The 20,060-nt window shown below is 44.1% G+C and overlaps 1 protein-coding gene across 2 annotated transcripts in view; it reads right to left on the bottom strand.

The window, feature by feature from the left end:
• The window catches only part of ADTRP (androgen dependent TFPI regulating protein), a 72,704-nt gene that overhangs the window by 44,346 nt on the left and 8,298 nt on the right, over positions 1-20,060 (bottom strand). For both annotated transcript variants that reach the window (XM_017891178.1, XM_017891177.1), the window contains exons 2-4: positions 19,218-19,577; positions 8,543-8,677; positions 6,533-6,634 (exon numbers count right to left, since the gene is read on the bottom strand). In XM_017891178.1, coding sequence (XP_017746667.1) covers positions 6,533-6,634; positions 8,543-8,677; positions 19,218-19,370 — 390 coding nt within the window. In that variant the 5' untranslated portion in view covers positions 19,371-19,577. The remainder of the gene's footprint in view (positions 1-6,532; positions 6,635-8,542; positions 8,678-19,217; positions 19,578-20,060) is intronic.

Genomic DNA, 20,060 nt, shown 5'->3' with positions numbered 1-20,060 from the left:
CATGAAGCACTTCTGGGTGGTGTTGGTATGTTGAGAAGGTGGGGCAAGGTGGGGCATTGATTCTGGCTACAAAAAGGAACATCTGGTCACGATCCATTAATCTGCTCTGTGATAATTCAGAAAGGATGTTCTCCCACATCTTGAGGTAAATAAAGCCTTTACTCTCTTGCTTCTCTTCTTCTGATCAACTTGCCTTGCTTGTGTTCTAGGCCAGTGTTGCAGAGAATGTAATTGAGGCCAATATTTCTTTAGGCAGTACGGAGGAAGGGCAATCCTGCTCACCCAGCAGGGAGTGAGATGGGGCTGGTGTAGTGACTCATATCATTGACATTTGCAAAGGGAGGCCTACTGTTCACTAGCGAGATGCCAAGCAGAGTCTCTTTGTTGGGCCCCTTGGAAGACTGACATTTAGCCAGCAATTCTCTTTGAGGGAACAGGGGCAGAGAGGGGAAGTGGAAGGAAAGAGGAAGAGAAGAACCTTTTGGAAAAACCTGATTTGACATTGTCAATATTTGGCAATGTTCTGTCACCTTTATCAATATCCTACTGATCACTACTTATCAACATCCTTTGAGATCTGATATCTCCTTCTCTGACCAGCCATTCTGAGCTTTACCTTTTCTACTGCTACCACACTTTGTGTCTGTATCATACAATCTCTATCAAATTATATATGTAGTGCCTTACTTTTTCTATTGATAGGTAACTACACAACACTTTTTTTAAAAAAGAAAATACTTAGAATAGAGGTCACTATTACATGAGCTTAAATAATTTATTGCCACTTTTATGCAACAGAACAAATGGAATCTTTTGCTATACCTAGTATAAGACAGCCTTTTCGAAATTGGGGTGGAAAGGGTTACAATTCAGAGACCTAGGTCTGCATTCAATGGTGTTATTTTATAGCACAGGAGGCTGAATAATGGTCCCCAAAGATGTCTATGTCCTAATCCCTGGAACCTGTGAATATGTTAATATGTTACCTTGCATGGCAAAAGAGACATTGAAGATATAATTAAATAAAGGATTTTAAGATTAAGAGGCTAACTTGAGTTATCTGGATGGGCCCATTGTTATCACAGGGATCCTTATAAGAAGGAGGTGGGAACAGCAGAGGCAGAAAAAAAGGTGATGTGAAGATGGTGGAAGCAGAGGCTGGAGTGATGTGCTCTGAAGGAGGAGGAAAGAGCTATGAGCCAAGGAAGGTAAGTGGTCTGCCTGGAAGAAGTAAGGAAACAGTCTCCTCCGGAGACTCTAGAACGAATGCGACTCTGCTAGTACCTGAATTTTCTCCCATGCAACCCATTTTGAACTTCTGACCTCCAAACGTTAAGATAACACATTTGTACTGTGTTCAGCTATGAAATTTGCATTAATTTGTAATAGCAATAAGCACACCACTCTGTTCTCTCACCCTGTTTATTTATTGTGTGTTTACTGCTTGTCTTCCCCACTGGGATGTGTATATAGTCCATAAGGACAGAGCATAACCAAGGCTCTATCTTCTCCCCCACACACTCTCAAAACTGCCCTTGAAGAGGTCACAGCGAGTACCAAATTGCCAAGTCCAGTGGAAAGGTCTGACTCAAGTCCTCTCACAAGGTCATCATATTCACCTCTCAGCAGCTTTGGACATAAAATACATCCTCCTTCTTGAAATATTTTTACACTGAGTTCCAGGAGACTACACTGCATTGGGTTTTTCGTCCCAGTTCACTGGCACCTCCTTCTCGGTGTCCTTCACTGAATCCGTCTCCCTTTTCTCCCAACCACTGAAGGCTGGAGTATTCCAAGACTTAGTCTCCTGGAATATCTTATCTAACCATAACTACTCCCTAGGTGATTTTACTAAATTTAACTTTAAAAACAATCTGCATAATGAAGATAATCAGATGTATGTCACCATCCCAGAAAGCTACCCTACACATGTCCAAGCTAGAGCAGTATGTCCAGCTGCCTGTTCCACATGTTGACATCATTATCTAATAGGTATCTCAAACTCACATGTCTAAATGGAACAATTGATTTCCTTGTTCATAATCCTTGCACCTCCCCAGCCTCTGTATCCATACGCCTTCCCTGCGGCTTAGGCTAAACATCTTTTATCTTTCTTTCTGCCATATGGATTATTAAGTATATATATGTATGTTAGGGAGGTACAAAGAAGGCGTCCCTGAAGAGGTGACTTTTTCTATCATACTCAGAATAACATGCCAACTCCTTGCAAGTCACATGAGGCATAATCTGAACCCTGGCTACACCCTCTCACCTCCTCCCTCCTCATTCTGAACCAGCCACGCTGGCCTTCTTGTTTTTTAGAGATGCCAGTATTTCCTTGGAGGCTTTTTAAACTTGCTGTTCTGTCTGCCTGAGCCTTTCTTCTGCCAGAATGTCCTGTGGCTGTTTCCTTCACCCTATCCAAATTTTTATTAAAATATCAGCTCATCATAGAGGCATCCCTTGGCCACTATAATTTCCCTGTACCCTGTTAAACCTGCTTTTTTTCCACACAGACACCCACTCACACACCACTCTGTTCTCTCACCCTGTTTATTTATTGTGTGTTTACTGCTTATCTTCCCCATTGGGATGTGTGTATAGTCCACAAGGACAGATCTTTTCGATGGTCTTGTTCATTGCTGCATCTTCAGCTCTTAGAAGACGGCCTTGTACATAGCTTAACTACTCTTTTTCAAGTGAATAAATGACAACATATTAAATAACTAGGTGGCTGTATTTGGGACTTGCGCCAATTTAAAGAGCCAGGGAAAGCCCTGTCTCTCAATAGCAGATTGTTTTGAAACCCTCATTAACATCAATGAAACTTTTTTAGTTCTAGGACTCTGTGATCATGGATTGAGAATAAGCCAGTGGATCTTGGTTGGGAATTCTTAAGTTTTACATGAGAATACCTTATATTCATGCAATCCTTGACAGCTGTTAAAGTTTGCACACACATTCTCAATAATCATGTACTATTTTCAAAGATAGAAGGGGCTCTGAGGAGTTCTCTGATCTATTTCACCTCTCCTTTGGGGCAACCTGAAGAATTTAGGTTTATTTCCAGAGAAATAAGTCCTCCAGCTCCCCTCCGGTTAGGATTTGATAATTTTCTCAGTTACTGGGAGTCCGCTTACTGCTATTTAAATCTGTCTGCTCTGATTCTATCTTTAGTAGGCATTTAGATAAGACCTGAGGAGTTAATGTTTTCCTGGCAAAACCTGAAGGAACACTTTGCTGTTCTTTCCCTGTTTTATGAAGACTGGAGAACTGTTTAGCACTAAAACAGTCAGATTGATCTACTTTAATTAAGGTGCCCTGTCCACGGTGGATGCAAATATCTCACTGATGTTTCTATTTAGTCTGAATACATAACAAGGGCAGGAAAATGTCTGTTAGAGACACAATCCGCTTAGAATAGTCCTGCTGCAATGACAAGTTTCCAATGAGCTACAAGGGTTGAGCTGGGAGCAATCCAAAGACTTGATTACTTATGAAGGTCCTACAACCACACTGTGTCCAAGAGGAGAGTGGTATTTCTTACTTTGACAGATACTACTCATAACAACTGGGGCGGCATCATAAATGGCCATGGGGAAAATATTCCAAAGCTAAGGCTAAAATAGCAAACATAGATAGTGTTGAGAAACGAAAGAAGTTTTCAGGACCGCATGGCACTGGTGATGGAAGGCAATTGTTCTACTGTGGAAAGGAAAAAGGAGCCATACAGGGAACAGGACCAGCCCCACACAGAAGCACTTAGTACCAAATGTCCAGCCGGACTGCCCATCATTACTCTGGCTGCCATAGTGGCGATTTCCCGGAATTGTAGTCCTTCCTTTGGACCATCATGGACAGGCACTGGCAAAATGTGGGAAGTGTTAACAAACTGACACAGTAGCAGCCATTTCTACCATGAGTTCACACTAGTATTTAAGAACTTGGCAGAGAACACTCCTTGAGGCAATAGGCCAAGAAGATTTAATAGTGAGGACAGAAAATGTCCAGAACAAGGAACACAGTCTAGAAGACAGAGATGGGATATAGTTATTAGGACACTTAATTTGGAGCAGACATCAAAAGATGGCAGGAAGTTTGGGGATGACTGCGTTAGGGACACCCAAGGCCAGTTTTGCTGATACCAACATTTTTCCTAGAGATGGATCTGTTGAGAGTTTCTTCAACCAAATTAAGAGAAACACAGAAACGTCTGTATATGACCTAGGGTAGCTTCCTCCTCCTCTTCTCTCCTTGTCACCATTGTTCCACTTCCTTTGACCCTTGCTCCTTTACTCTGAGGGATTCAGGTTACTTGAATGACCAAAGGGCAAAGGATAAGGTCCACGGCACCCCTCAGCTTGTGAGGCACAAAAATATTTAAGGATCTCCGTTGCACAGTATTTGCCTTGCTAATTAGCTCATGGATGTGATGTATGTTATCCAGCTCTCTGCTTCCAAAATTATCACGAATCCATATGGCTGTTTACTTAGCAAGGTCACAAATATTGGGCACCATCATCATAACTATTTGAAAGAAATCCAACTTTCTATCAACCCTAAGGTGTGGGGGGTGGGGAGATGGTAGTCATTGTGAAGAAAAACTACAAGATAAGCACACAAACCTTGAGAAGGTGTTTGACAGGTGCATTTGGCCCCACATAAAAGATACTTACAAGATTCTGCCTTTTTATTATTTTAGTAACATCTAGCTCAGCCAGTAGTTTCAAATCCCTTCATTTTCTTAGAATTTTGGCTTAGCAGCGTACAGATGAGGATTCGGGATTTTTTTTTTTTTAAGTAAGAATTCACACTTTGCTATACTGATCAAGCAAAGCGAGGTCCTTTTGACTGCCTGGTGAATTATGAAACAAAACCAAATCGAATCACAAGTTCTGGACTTAGTGTAGCAAAAGGCAATGAAGGGTGCATTAGCCTCAGATTTCCATCCTAGCTGTGCTTCCTATGAATTCAGTGGCCTCAGGCACATCACTCATCCTCTCCGAGCTTTTATTTTATTTTTGTATTTGTAAAAATCAGGATTATAGTAGTTCTCTAAAGAAGGCTGTGTGAATTAAATGAGCCCATACCTAAGAAACATGCTTTGTACAATATAAAGTACCATTTCTTAAAAAAAAAAAAAAGGCAGGAATATTCACGACATCAGTGTTTCAGATTAACATTCATGGGAAACTGGGAAGGTGAAGAGTTTGACAAGAAAAAGTTGAGAGAAGGAGGGTTCCTAAGAGGTCAGACTTATTTAACATAGTTTGGTCCTAAACGCTGAAAGAGTTCAGAGCTGTAGTCTATTAGTCAGTCAAACATCAATAACTCACTGAGCACAAAATTCAGGCTGAAATTAGTTTTTTTCTGGAGACCGAGGCTCGTGGCAGGGGCAGTGTTAGTGGACTGAATTGTTTTTCTGAGTTGGTCATCTTGTGAGTTTTAAGACCATGGAAAGGTGGGCAAGAGTGAGGGTAGAAGAAAGTCTGTGAGTGAACCTTTGAGGAGTCTTGACATGCCACTTCCTTGTGTCTTTCCCGTTTTTTTTTTGTTTGTTTGTTTCTGTTTTTTTTTGAGGGGGGTCGGGGGGGTGGAGTTTCGCTCTTGTCACCCAGGCTGAAGTGCAATAGTGTGCTCTTGGCTCACTGTAACCTTTGCCTCCTGGGTTCAAGCAATTGTCCTGCCTCAGCCTCTTGAGTAGCTGGGATTACAGGCGTCCGCCGCTATGCCCGGCTATCCCCTGGGTTTTTAAATGTCATTAGCTTTACAGAATCTGAGACCTTTTTATAATCTCCTGATTGATGTGGAAATACATTTGTAAGTATTTAGAAGCTGAGTTAGGTCTTTGAACAATTACTTTGTTCACATTGTGCCAATGACTCAGTTATCCTCCTCCAACCGAGACCTGGACAACCTCATGCCAACCCTGCTCATCTGGGTCCCTGATACTGATATTCAGGTTCCAGTGACCTAAAAATCTCAGAACAAGCTCTGTTTACTATTCAGCCTCTCCAAAACACAAGCTTGAATAAAAACCCAAATGGAAATGTATTCCTAGAAATATGTAAATGCTAATCCCATTTGTGATGCAGAATCATGACAAAGCGTGTTACTTAAGTAACTGCTGCTCAGCTATGAGATATTCTTTGGATGTTGGGGTGGGCTTTTTTTTAAAGCTTGCTTGATTCCATCCATACATTGGAAGTTTATGACATATTTGCAGAAGTCGCTTCTCTTTCAGGCCTGCCCTCTCAGAACTGTGTGTCTTTTCAATGACTTCCTAAGCAACATGGCAGACTCTCACCTGGACATCTCCTGTGTTCTCAGTAGACTCACTGTAATTATAGCACTGGTTTGTGTTCACTTTGTACCTTCAATATGCCCTTTAAATAAATAGTGATGGGGTGGAGAGAGGGGGTGAATTGGATGCTGAGAATTGAGACATTTGGAAACATAAATAAGGCACTTTGGAGTTTTCAGTACAGAGGCTACTGGTGTTCTGTGTTCACTGAATTTTCCCCTCACTCACCATTGCATGATTCAGCCACACTGGGATGACAGTATCTAGGACCTTGGGGTAAATGAGATCTCGATTGTAGAGAAAGAGGATCCAGAATGCCAAAAATACAAACTGGAAAATAAAACACAAAAAATAGCATCATTAGGCTTGGCTTTCTAAGATAATCAAGGAAACATAGCTAAATAAAAACAGATAACCATTTTAAAGATATCTTACATATACATTATAGGAATGTAGAACATATACATTATAGAAATTCTACAGTAAGCATTCTTCCCTTCATTTCATTGCTATATCTGCTGTTTCTGGGGGATTCCTCAATGTGCCAGAGAGTTAGAGATCAATTGTTTGTCATCGTGGCAGGCAGAGAAGATATGAATAAACAGGATTCCCAGACCATTAGTCATTTATTTTAACCAATAACTTCTTTTTCTAAACTTTCACCAGGAATGCTGAGAGTAGGCACATGGAGTGGCTTGAGTCATACATGTTCCTTGTCCACCCTCTAAATAGGCATGGTGAGGGGAAGCAGGAGGGCTGAGAACCATAAGTGCCAAGCTCCCAGGAAAATGCACAAGCTAGTTGACTGAGGGTTAGATCTCCCTGGTGTTCAGAACTTTGAATTGATCTCCTCTTGTACTCCTTGAGACTCTTGTCAAAGCATCAATCCTCTATGCTACAAAGTCAACGTGAAGATAAGGAAGCTAAAAAATACTAAACTTCTGATCTTCCTATCTTCTGACATTTCAAAGGCTCCATTTCTAAGCCTTAAAAAAATAAACAGACTTTATTGTTGATTTTAAAAACTTGACTATAGCCGGACTTGGTGGTTCTTGCCTGTAATCCCAGCACTTTTGGAGGTCAAGGCAGGCAGATCACTTGAACTCAGGAGTTCGAGATCAGCCTGGGCGACATGGCAAAACCATGTCTCTACCAAAAATACAAAAACGTAGCCAGGTATGATAGCACACACCTGTAGTACCAGCTACTTGGGAAGGTGAGACAGGAGGATCGCTGGAGCCTGGGAGGTTGAGGCTTCAGTGAATCGAGATCACACCACTGCACTCCAGTCTGGGCAATAGAGTGAGACTGTCTCAAAACGAAACAAAACAAAACAAAACCCCCCAAAACCAAAAAGCTTGGTCATTAGAAGATTTTACATGGGCAGAGGTAGAGGTATCCTGCAAAGTAATAGGTATCCGTGCTCTGTTATCACAGAACTCATTAGTGCTTGGAGAGTTGCATTTTGCATTTACGTTTGAAGTCTCCGTACTATCGGAAGCAGGACAGGTAGAAGAAGGTAGTCATTTCTAATCATAGGCCCTGCTGGGCAGCTGGCATGCCTGATCTCTGTCTGTTTCCATTCTAGCTAACGAATGGAAAACATGAACAATATCATAGAAATGTGGACGGCATCAGCATACAAGCTTACTGTCCCTGGCATATGTCTCACTTCTTCCTGACATCCATCCACTCAGCAACATCAATGAGGTACCCAGTGTGTACCCCATACCAGGCTGTCTTTCTCTCCTCGGTTGTCGTTTCCACGTGCCACCTTTGAAGGTCTCGTATCTTTTTTCAAAACAAAATTACTTGATGGTTTTCCACTTGCAGAAGTAACATGTGCTTATTGTAGCAAGTGAAACAAGATGTATAAAAGGGGAAAATTAGTCACCTCCCTCCCTAGGGCTCTCCATTCCCATCACCCTGATGGAACCAAGGTTGTCTCAGTTGTATTTTGATTAAGAAAGGTCTTTCAAACTTCCCCATTAGACAGCCATAAGGACGTTGTGCCAAGCCTTTGCAGAGGTACAAAAGCTAATGATAAATCTGATCACGAATGTGCCCTATTTCCTAAAGCCACTGGGCAATGTGGTGCAGTCCTCAGATAGGACATTGTTGTAAATGCAGTGGGTGTGGTTTCTTATTATGAGCTCCCAAACAGCTTGGCTGCCCAGGAGAAGCTTTTGTCCGTATGTACGTGTCTGTTAAGATTATGCATACATCTTTGTAACTTACTGTGGATACAGGAAAAGCCAGTGTGGTGAAAAGCAGGTCTCTGAAGGCAGTTAGGAACTTAATGTCTTTTCTCCCTTTGATTCTTTTCAGCACATCATCCAGGCAGGTGACCCCGTAGAAAATGGTCTGCAAGAGCTAAATCCATTACAACAAATGAGGGCATTTTCATTTGCTTTAATTAATACCTTCTTCACTGATGGAAAACTCCATCCCTCTGGGAGTAAGTAATGTGGCTTCGAGAGGAGGTGGCTGTTGAGCTGTTTTGGTTGAGAGCCAATTCAAGGGTTCGGCTTCCAGCTCATTGGGTCCTGACCCTGCTCGCTAAGACTGATTGAGTAAATTTGTTTAGGGGATAATAATGTGTACAGTATTTAGTGTAATGGACTTGAGCTAACATGGAAACAAAATAAAGAGTCAGCCTAAAAGGGGAACGTAAGGAGATAGATATCTTGGGGGCACAGAGGTTGGAAGAACCAAATAAACAGCTCAAATGCAAAGAGGCAGATACAGGGTGGACGGAGTCGGAGTCTTCCTGGGAAGGAAAATTAGGAAAAATGCCTGGTGCTGAAATCTCACTAAAGAAACTGGAAACAGGTCAAGAGCACCACCATGAATCTCTGTGCTCTCCCAAGAAAGACACACAAAATGGTGCCTTGCTTAGCCGAAGAAGAGCCGGTGCACTTTCTTCCTTAAATAGGGCACCTGTAGGCCTCACAGAGACAATCTGGCTGCGGCAGCAATTTACATCCAAGGGGATAGAGCAAGCCATGAGCTCTGGTGGGTTACTAAGTGCTGTGTGGTCCCCAAACCCAGGACAAAGAGAAGGAGGGTATTTTTCAAGAAAGTAATATGATATGGAAGGCAAACTTTGTACATTCTTACTGCTTTGTACAATTCTGTGGTTTCTCATTTAAGGACTGGTAGGTCATGAAGATATAGAGTTTACGGGGGTTTAAGTTAGGCTTTTGACAGAAACCATCCAAATCCTTAAAAGCCCTGGACTGGTACAAGAGGGGTAGTCTGGACTCTGCTTTTAGGGTATAAGTCAGGAAGGTTCTAGAGCCTGGGATGCTGGGCTGGTGATTGATCAAGGTGGCTGTTGGGGAACAATCTCTGAGCTGTGGACTCTAGGAAAGACCTAGCAAAGTCAGCCACATGCTGCTCCTGGGGTGAGGGGGTGGGTAGGAGAGGATACGGAGGTGGGTCAGAGCAGTTGCACCCATCACCCTGGAGCTTGTTAGAAATGCAGGACCTCTATCCCATCCCAGACTACAGAATCAAGATCTCTGGAAATGGGGACCAAGAGTTTGTTTTTTAATAAGTTTCTCCAGAGCTTGTTAAAGATTGTTTATCCAGGTGGGATGAGCGGAAAAATTGAAAAACTACCTATTGGGTACTAACCTTATTACCCGGGTCACAAAATAATCTATACTTATATAACAAACCTGCAAATGTACCCTTGAATGTAAAATAAAAGTTAAAACAAGAAATTTTTGGCCAACCTTATTAAGATACACTTTACAGAATATAAAATACAGGTTTTAAATATGGAAAAAGATTATTTAATCTTTACGTAGGCTAAAGTTCTAGAACCACTGAATGAGACACAAGTTTAGCACTCAAAAATCTTACTACTCAAAACCATAAAGCGGCCTTTTATTCATTACTTGGTACGTGCCAGGCACTGAAATATGTGTTTAATTCTCATAACGACCTTATGAGCCAAGTCCTATCATTAGACCCCCCGCCCACCACCATTTTACAAATGAGGAAACAAACCTTCCTAAAGCTTCCTGGCTGGTAGATGCCAAACCCAGCAGTCTTGCTCTTGAGCTAGACTTTTACAAAACAAAAAAAAATTATCAGGTTTCTGAGCATAGTTCAGATAAAGCATTGTGGGAGGTCAGAAGAGAGACAATTATCTCCAGGTGGGAGAACGAAAGACAACTTCACAAAACACTGAGGCCTGATTCCCACCCCCAGAGATTCTAATTTAATCAGTCTGGGGCTAGGGCCTAGGCATTGGGATTTTTAAAATCCTCCCAGGTGATTCTAATCACGGGCCGCTGAGGCTGAGAACCACCTGCCTGGAGGAACTTCCGTTTGGAAATTCAGACCCTGCAGTCTCAAGAGAGGCGGGGCTGGGGAGATGCAGGCAGTTGAGCCCTCCTGTGGAACAAGATTGCAGGAAAGGGAGAGAGGAGAGAGGGGAGAACAGAAAAGAAGGCAGCAAACAGCAGGGCAAGGTCCTTGTCTAAGGGACAGGAGAAGAAGGGGACACGAAGGTACTGAAGAATGACCAGGGGGTAGAAGAGCAAGAACACAGGAAATCATGGGCCCTGGGGTGGAGGAGGTTTCGAACCAGAAGAGGGTGTCTCAGGGAGGGGTGGGGCAACAGCTTTAAATGGCTTGAAGAGGTTGCCACCCTAATACTTCTCATTATTGCTGGTGATTTTGACATTCACACCCTCAGGGCTGCAGAATTTGGCTGTGCAGTCATTTGCACAGGGAGTTGGGAGAAGCTCCCTCCTCTCTCCCGCCCCCACCAGTAGCCTCACCTCACCCTGGTTTCACTTCCAGCTGCTCAGGTCGCAGCAGGCCAGGCCGCTGCTGTAGTTAGGAAGAGCAGGCATGGGCTTGGGCCCAGGGGAAGAGGCCTGCGCTGTTCTATCAGCAGGGCAATTAATCCTGTCCTGAGCCTGGGCCAGGTCTGCCTTCTCTGGGGAGAGGCCGCCTCCGCCCGGCGTGTGAAGTCCACGTGACCCGCTTTCCTCCTCAGGCTGGGGCTTCCTAGAGTCATAATGAGTCAAGCTCCTCCTGACTTTCTCCTGCCTCTCCCAGTCATAGGATGTGGAAATCGGATTGGGGGAAAGAAAGCATTACTCAGCTCCTCTGGGCCTTCTCCATCAATAAAAACTCGCTTCACACCTCCAACTTGCCAATCCCCTCTCCACCCCAACTCACGGTGACTTCTCAGGCATATGGCACACGGGCGTCTCTAGATGCCCATGGTGTGTGCCAGGCAGCCCTGTTGCCATCGAGCTTACTCAACATTGAGGCGTCTTTGTCCGAATTCATGAGAAGCGTGTGGAAGCCCCGTGTGGGGGCTCAGGAGGGAGACACTAGGGAGCTGCCAAGGAAAAGAAACCTGTAAGAGCTGGGGTGTGCAGGGGCCTCAAGGAGCAGCTCGGGCACGCGGAGAGTGCGAGGCCAGGAGCTCCATGGGGAGGCTTCCAGGAGGGCAGCAGGGACAGGTGTGCATCAGCCCATCCCACCAGAACGGTCTGCTCATCCTCCAAGGACGATGCAATGTTTATAAAACTCAGGATGAGCTTGACTCGCGATGACAGACAGAGAGATCAGGGGAGGCAATGCTAGCTGTTATGGGCTGAGTTATGTCCCCTACCAACCACCACCAAATTCATATGTCGAAATCCCAACCTCTAGGACCTCAGAATATGACTGTATTAAAGCGGTGATGAAGTTAAAATGAGGTCATGATGGTGCACCCTAATTCACTATGACTGGTGTCCTTATCAGAAAAGGAGATGAGGACTATGGACACACACAGAGGGAAGACCACGTGAGGACACAGGGAGAAGGTGGCCATCTGCAAGCCAAGGACAGAGGCCTCAGGAGAAACCGACCTTGCCCACATCTTCAAATTCCAGCCTCCAGAACTATGAGAAAATCAATTTCTGTTGTGTAAGCCCAGTCTGTGGTACTTTGTTATGGCAGCCCTAGGAAACTATACAGTAGCATTAAAAGATGACCGCCACAACTGGTCTTCTTTTAAGACTCTTACAACAAAATTACTATCATTTACATTTCACAACTATTTTGGCACCCAGAAAAGCCCACACGTAACGGCATCTACTTAGTCAAAGTTTATTTCAGAGCTGCTGCTCCCTGATTTATCCTTTCTCCTGGTTCTTCCCTAATTCTGTTCCCACTGCGTGTTCGGTGCCTTTTCCTGAAATGCCGCTGCTCTGAGTTCATTAGCTGTCTTTTGTTTCTGTTGCTGGCTGACAAACTAACACCTGCGACAAAGCTGAATTGACACTTTTAAATAACTAATGCAATTCAAAAAACTGCAGTTAAAGGATATTTAGTTTTTACATTCGTGTGTCTTCACAAACCCACAAAAATCTTCAAATTGTGGGAGCTTAGCCTTTCTAAGTCATCAAGCTTATTCTCTTGCCTTTAAGCCAGAGCCTCCTCTCTTTAAACTACCTTAGGAAATGAGAATTTCTTCTATTTAAAAAGTAATTCCAGGGAGGGAGATTCCACAAGTTTCCTGAGCAAGACATTACAAGTCTTATTGGATGAGTCAAGTAATCCAACACTGAACTCAGGACTGTGCCTGACTCAGCCAGGCGGGACTTTCTTATTTCTCTCCTTTGAAATGACGCAAGAATTTGCAGTGGGAGACTACACCAGAAGAAAACAGCAATTGGAGGCTGTGATGAGCCCTTTATATAATGGCGGTGGTTGTGTTTGGAGCAGGTACTTTGCCAAGTATATCTGTATTCGTATGGAATATACAATTTCCATCATCATTCATGCACATTTAACTTAAGAAACTGAGATTAAAGGATGAAATAAAGAACACAGGAGGAGAAAGAATGTGCAGAACAGAGTTTGGAATAATGAAGAGAAAAACGAGACCAAGAGTATCGAGGGACAGGTTGGAAAGAAGTACCAGAATGCTTGGCCAGTGTTTCATAGCTGAGGACAACGGGCTTCAGTACAGCAGTCGGGTGGCTGTGGGATAAAATACATTCATGAAGGAATGGCCTCCCTAGAAAGGGGCTCATGCCTGTTAGAACCATGTTCTGGTCATTCACTCATTCCACCGACATTCACGGAATGTCAGTTAGGTACCAGAAATTGTCGGTTAGGTACCAGAACATAATACAGGCCTGGGAAAGCTCTGTGTTAATGTCTTTCTCTGGAATTAGGAAAAGAAGAAGTGGAAGAAGATGATCGAGAAGGAGAAGGAGGAGGAAGAGGAGAGAGAGAAACGTTTTCTGTAGGTTTGGTATTTTACATGATGCAGGTCAGGTTCCGTGGGAAACAATCTGAGATTCTGAGATATGCCTGCAGGATGTTCACTGGGGAATGCTCTCGGACATCTACGAGAGGGAAAAAGGGAGCAGGATTGAAGCGGGGAGGCTAAGTGCTGTGCAGTTGCATGGAATCAGCGGATCCCTTGAGGCGCTCTGAGCTGAGCTTCTCCTTCAGAGCTGTCCTGGAGTGCAGCCTTTGCATCCCATATTGGATGCCAGTTATCGCAGGCAGCAACCCCCGGGAGGGGCCTAAACCTTAGTCAAGGCAGCTCCCTTCTGCTGAGGGCAATTCTGGGAGGGGATCTCAGCTTTGCACCATCGGCAGCAAACACTCCTTCTGAAGCTGGGGACTGAGTATCTCAGTGCTGGGGAGGTATGAGGATCTGGGTGCCTTATCAGAGTATCCACTACACATGAGAAAACTGAGGCACAGAGAAGTTAGGCAACTCACTCAAAATCACACAGCATGTGAGCACAGCCAGTGTTCTGGCTTCAGAAGCCAGGCCTTCAATCACTCATCTCTATACTGTGTCCAAAGAAGCTACCAAAATGCTGTCATAGTTGCTTAATAACTTACAGCTGCTTTATTTTGGGTGCTGGTGGTGACTATCACATAGTTCTATCAGTCCTTATCCTTTCAGCTATCGAAGTGCATCTTTGTGAGGCAGAATAGTTAAGTGTATTTGACTCTATGGAGCTGAAGAGTGCCATAGGGGCTGGTCGCAGTGACTCACACCTGTAATCCCAGCACTTTGGGAGGCCAAGGCAGGCAGATCACAAGGTCAGGAGTTCGAGACCAGCCTGGCCAACATGGTGCAACCCTATCTCTATTAAAATACAAAAAAAATACACACAAAAAAATTAGCCAGGCGTGGTGGCGCATGCCTGTAGTCCCAGCTACTCAGGAGGCTGAGGCAAGAGAATTGCTTGAATCCGGGAGGCAGAGGTTGCAGTGAGCCAAGATCGCGCCACTGCACTCCAGCCTGGGGAACAGAGTAAGAATCTGTCTCAAAATAAATAAATAAACAAACAAACAAATAAATAAATAAATATTGCCATAGATTTCTTAAGGTTGGTCCCCCAAGTGTTGAAGTGGGTGCCATGCTGTAAATTCAACCCCATCTTCTCACTGTTCACAGGCTGCCTTGGAGTTTAGACCCACAGAGGCCTCCCAGGTCTTCTGTTCCCCCAGCCCTAGGCCAGCATCCCCAAGGACCTATGTGGTATTATCACTGTTGTCATCATGAGAAGTTGAGGGTGATGACGATGGAGCTGCCTGGGGCTTGGGCAACTTATGAAAAGGGAGGGAAAGGTCATGCTTCTGTTGTTGAAGGGGGTGTTGGGGGCGTGGGGAGGGAGGGGCCCACTCAGAATCTCCCCTGGAGATCCCAGTTATGTGGCCCCACCTCTAACAATGTTTCAGAAGGAAGTTTGTCTTTAAAAAGAGGAAATCCTATTAAACTGAATGAATTCTGTGAGCCAAGCTGTGGCTGCTGAGCCTTGCCCTAAACCCCCTAGCTCATATTCCTTGGCATTAGGGACAGTCCCTGGATGGAACTGGGTTGGACAGAGAGCAAGGGACACAGCATTTGTGGAGGACTCAGGCACTGGATGATCTGAGCCAACTTGAGCAGCTTGAGGACAGCCATGGCACTGCCTTGGTCTCACGCCCAGCCTCTGGGGTTCCCCATTCTGCGTGGCTGGCTGCTGGAGCCTGCAGACTCTACCACCAGGACTGCCTGGTGCCTGTGGGCAGCTACAACAGGGAGGGCAGTGGCTTGACAGTGGCCTTCTCCAGCTGGGAAGACAGGGCATGCAGCTCGGGGAGGCAGAAACAGGAGCTATGAAGGGGAAGGGGGTGGATGACTCCTGCTGGCCTCCACCCCCCGCCAACCTAGGTGCTCAGTGAGGAGACTGATGTTCTAAGCCACCCCCCTGCATCACCTTCTCTACCCAGAGAAGTTCACCATCACCTCCCCATCCTCCCCTTTGTCCACCACCTAACACCATGCTGATGCCATTCTGAGTGCTTCCCACCTGTCAGATCATTTCTCCCCCATGGCTACCCTATGGTTAGGTACTATTTTTATTTCTATTTGACAGATGTGGAAATGAAAGACACAAAGAAGTGTCTAGCCCAGGGTCTCAGGGCCAGTAAGCAGCAGGACTGAGGTACCATCCCAGAGATCATAATTGTAACCATTGTGAAATACCGCCTCTCCCTCCCAGCAGGGAAATCAGTGGCCCCTTCAGAATTCAGTTACTCCCTTATTAGGCAGAGACTCCTGTCTGTCCTCTCCTACCTTAGTCAGAAATGGGTCACCCTGACCAATTCCCAGTGGCACCTTAGCTACTACCACCAACCCCAGGGGAGTAGCTCAGTGCAACTCCTGTCTGCCTCCCCTTCCAGTCCCCTGGGATAGCTTCAAGGGGAACTGGGGCAATGCTCACAATGCCAGCTGGCACCAAAGGGGGCTTTGCTCTTATGAAGGGGATACAACTGATACTCAGCCAATTAGAAATTCAAGCTGTTTACGAGGAGGTGTGTAAATTTCCCGGTAAGCAGGATTGGATACTAACTTCCCCAAGCTGAGGTAAAATAAATAGAAGAATGTGAGAGCAAGTTGTGAGACCTTTATGACTTAATAAACACAACCACCAATTAATTAGTCACGAATGAACACTAATTAATCATTAGGAAACACAACCATTAATCAGCCCTTGAGATCTCGAGAGCCAGACATTTTCAGGTCCAATATTTCACCTTAAGCAACATATTTGAAATCTACATTAAATGGATCCTCTGAAATACACTCAACCCATCTTCACCAGTTAGGAAGCATTTCATTAGGTCGCACTTTCAAGATGACTCCTAACGGAGCTCAGAAAGAAAATCACCACAGGTAAGCCCCTCTCAGCTTATTTATGAGGGCCAGAAAATACCAGAAGAGAGGGACTGCTCGATGATGCAGAAAGGCTGAGGTCTCGTCAACGTACCAAGTTGCAGCTTTTTAATATGTGGTATCCTGTGCCAGCCACTGTGCTGAATTTAAGGTAGAAATACAGACGGTTAGGGTTGGCAAGGACCTAGCAGAAAAATACTTCTGTTTTGGAGCCAAAGTTTGATTGGAATGTTAAGACTCACATGGCAGGGAGAGAGGGAATTAGAAAACAATACTGTACATGAATCAGCAGAGACTGAGAGATGCTGTGAAAATCAGAGAAAGGAAAAGGAAATTTGGGCTGGAGTTGGTCAGCAAAGATTTGGGGGGAGTATATGTGATTCCCAAAGTTCCGTGAAAGAAGCAATGTGGTGGAGAGGGGTAAGTAGGTCTTTTTTCTAAGGATAGAGAGAACATTGGGCAGAGAAATGACAGCAGGAAGCCCAGGGACCAATACTAGTGAGATGCAGTCCCTACTGCAGAAGAGACCAGCCTCCCAGGGAGAGGCAACCGGAAGGCTGGTTGGGCAGGTGAGCTCTTGAATGGGAGTACGACATTGGGTCCATGAGGCAGGAGGGAGCCACTGAGGTTTCCCGAGCAGCAGACACCTCGCTTCGATCCAGGTCATGGTATAAAACACAAACCAAAGCCAGTGCTTTGAGAAGATTAATTTGGAATCTGAGTGGCTGGATTGGACCGTGAAAGGACAGTAAAGAGATGATATGGTCATCCAGGTAGGCTTAATATGAGCCTGGAATGAGAGAGACAGTAAGGTTGAAGAAGAAAGGATGAACTTGGTAAAAGGAGAAACTAATAGGATTTGGTAGCGGATCAATTAGGGAAGCAACATTGGGATTAACACTAGGAAATGATAGTATCATTGACAAGATAAGAGACTTTTCTCACTCTTGGAAAATGAGGGCTCTTGGAAATGTAGGTGAGCTAGAATTAAAAAGTCAGGATCAGGCCGGGCGTGTGGATCAGGCCGGGTGTGGTGGTTCACGCCTGTAATCCCATCACTTTGGGAGGCTGAGGCAGGGCGGATCATGAGGTCAGGAGATCAAGACCATCTTGGCTAACACAGTGAAACCCCGTCTCTACTAAAAAAAAAAAAAAATTAGCTAGGCGTGGTGGCAGGCGTCTGTAGTCTCAGCTACTTGGGAGGCTGAGGCAGGAGAATGGCGTGAACCCGGGAGGCAGAGCTTGCAGTAAGCCAACATTGCATCACTGCACTCCAGCCTGGGCGACAGAGCAAGACTCCATCTTAAAAAAACAAAACCAAAAAAAAAAGTCAGGATCAGTTGTGTATGTGTGTGTGTGTGTGTATACAAAGAAGTAAGGGAGCTGGTTAATGAGTGTGGTGATAAATCTATTCTTAGCTGCACATAGTGTGAGGCAGGACATTCATACTGGAATTGGATTTGATTAGAAAGTCAGTCCTGACTATAGACACGTCTCTTCTAGTTGACTGTTTTTCACAGAAAGCCAATAGAGACACAAAACTTAAGGATGTGTGTGTGGTTTTTTGTTATTGTTGTTGTTTACTGTGGTACTCCTAGTTCTACAAAATATTTTTTTGTTTTGTCTCTGTTTTTTTTTTTTTTTTTTTTTTTTTTTTTCATAAAATTCCATGATTGAAACAGCGCAGTCACCTTAAAATTTTCAAACACACCAGAGCTGTGTTCAGGGTTCCAATTTTCAGGCCAAAATCAAGAGGCCACTAACCAACCAGTGAGGAGGAAGCAGCCACTTCGGGCCTCTTTGATTTTAACTCTCTCCACTTCCACCTCCTTAGCATTTCAGAGTGTCACAGTTTCTGACCACATACATTCTCCGCTTGTCAAATGGGGATTACGATTCTGAAAACAGATGTTTATGTGGCACCCAAGATTTCAGTCAAAAACCTCAAATATTAATTCACATCCCCAAATGATTCCCCATTCTTAGTTTTTAACTTTAAAAGTATTTTTTTTTTCCTATTCCTCAAATATTTTTTGTAATCCGCTTTTCTCCCATTCATTCACACTTCATCAGAATGCAGTCAGCTGGGTTAGGAAGACAAGAAAGGATTAAGTCATAAGCTTGGTTTTTAAATAGTTGAAAATGTGTATTTGCCATTCGGTTGGGTGATTTGTCCTTTAAGATGGAGCCTGAACCTATAAAAAATTGAGGTGGGAGCTGAACATGGCAAAATGTGTTTGCTTTTCTTAGATAAATCTGTTAGTCTGTGTGTGCTGTAAAATGGCATTATTCCTTCATTGGAAATTACACTTCCTACACAACATACGCCACTCTGCCTTCTCTTCACAGACTTCCCCAAGCAAAGTTCAAAATGCCTCCTGCATTTATGGTTAATCCCACGGTGAAACCATTAGCATGGTCCCCAATTTTGAGCACATCTGAAAAGAGCTCCAAGATGAGATTTTTTTTTTTCAAGAGAGCATTTAACAATGAGAAAGCACAAAAATGTAACTATAGATAATTTCCAAACTGGGTTTATCAGAGTACATTGTTAAGTAAAGGAAAAACCCAAAACTCACGAATGGTGAAGAAGGAAGACAAATAACAAAATTGTATATTTAATCAAATCCAAAGATGTTATGTGTAGCAGCACTGATATTCTAGAGAAATGGATCGGTTCCTGGTATGGCCATATGGACTTACCAGATTAAGCAGCGTCATGTATTTCCACCTTGCACCATTTGCAAAGATTTTGGGTTTCACCTCGTCTTTTCCTTCCTGTGAGATGTAATAATTGAGGAAAGTATACCAGCTCAGAACAAGGAAGTGGTATATGCATGTAGAAGTCTTCGTCATGGCTAGTGCTGACCGGCGCACGGTGAATGTCTTGAGTAGTTTCTGACGTCCTTCTGTGGGTCACAGCTGAAGTCCAACAGCAGGCCGGTGAGCTATAAACCACACCCCTCTGGGACTGAGAGTTCCAACACCGGCTGAATTTGGTTCTGTTTTAAGCTCCTTTCCTGATAAACTTCAGAGACAGGATTACTGCTGTTTTTCAGATACCTGCATTTAGATAATGATAGATAATCTGTAGATTTGCATAAAATACAACATGTGGACTTTGAGAAGGGCAGGTAGCAATCAATGCAAGAGCTGCACATTGTACCGTTTGACTCGGGCCCTGGGGCAGGGGCATGGTTAAATGAAGTAATCATGAAATAGTAGGAAAATCTAACAAAATACTGCCATGGCTGTATTCTCTTTTCTTTTCATTTGCATATAACAAGGAAGTTGCAACCTTATCTCTTGAGAAAAGGAGGAGCAGGTTGATAAACCAGATCATGGGTGTGCTTAGGGCATGAACAGTAGAAAGGAAAAGTGTGTTGTAATTTTGCTCCTGAGGTCTCTGAGATTCTAGAAAGTCTGCAACAACCTTTGATCGCCCAGGGAGCAGTTCCAACGGTTTCTTTTTTCTTTCTTTCCCTTCCTTCTTTCCTTCCTTCCCTTCCCTTCCCCTTCCTTCCTTCCTTCCTTCCTTCCTTCCTT

Source organism: Rhinopithecus bieti, unplaced genomic scaffold, assembly GCF_001698545.2.
Source record: "Rhinopithecus bieti isolate Rb0 unplaced genomic scaffold, ASM169854v2 scaffold_19939, whole genome shotgun sequence".
NCBI lineage: Eukaryota > Metazoa > Chordata > Mammalia > Primates > Cercopithecidae > Rhinopithecus > Rhinopithecus bieti.
The sequence above is the reverse complement of the archived record's forward strand: the minus strand, read 5'-3'. Positions and strand labels throughout refer to the sequence as shown.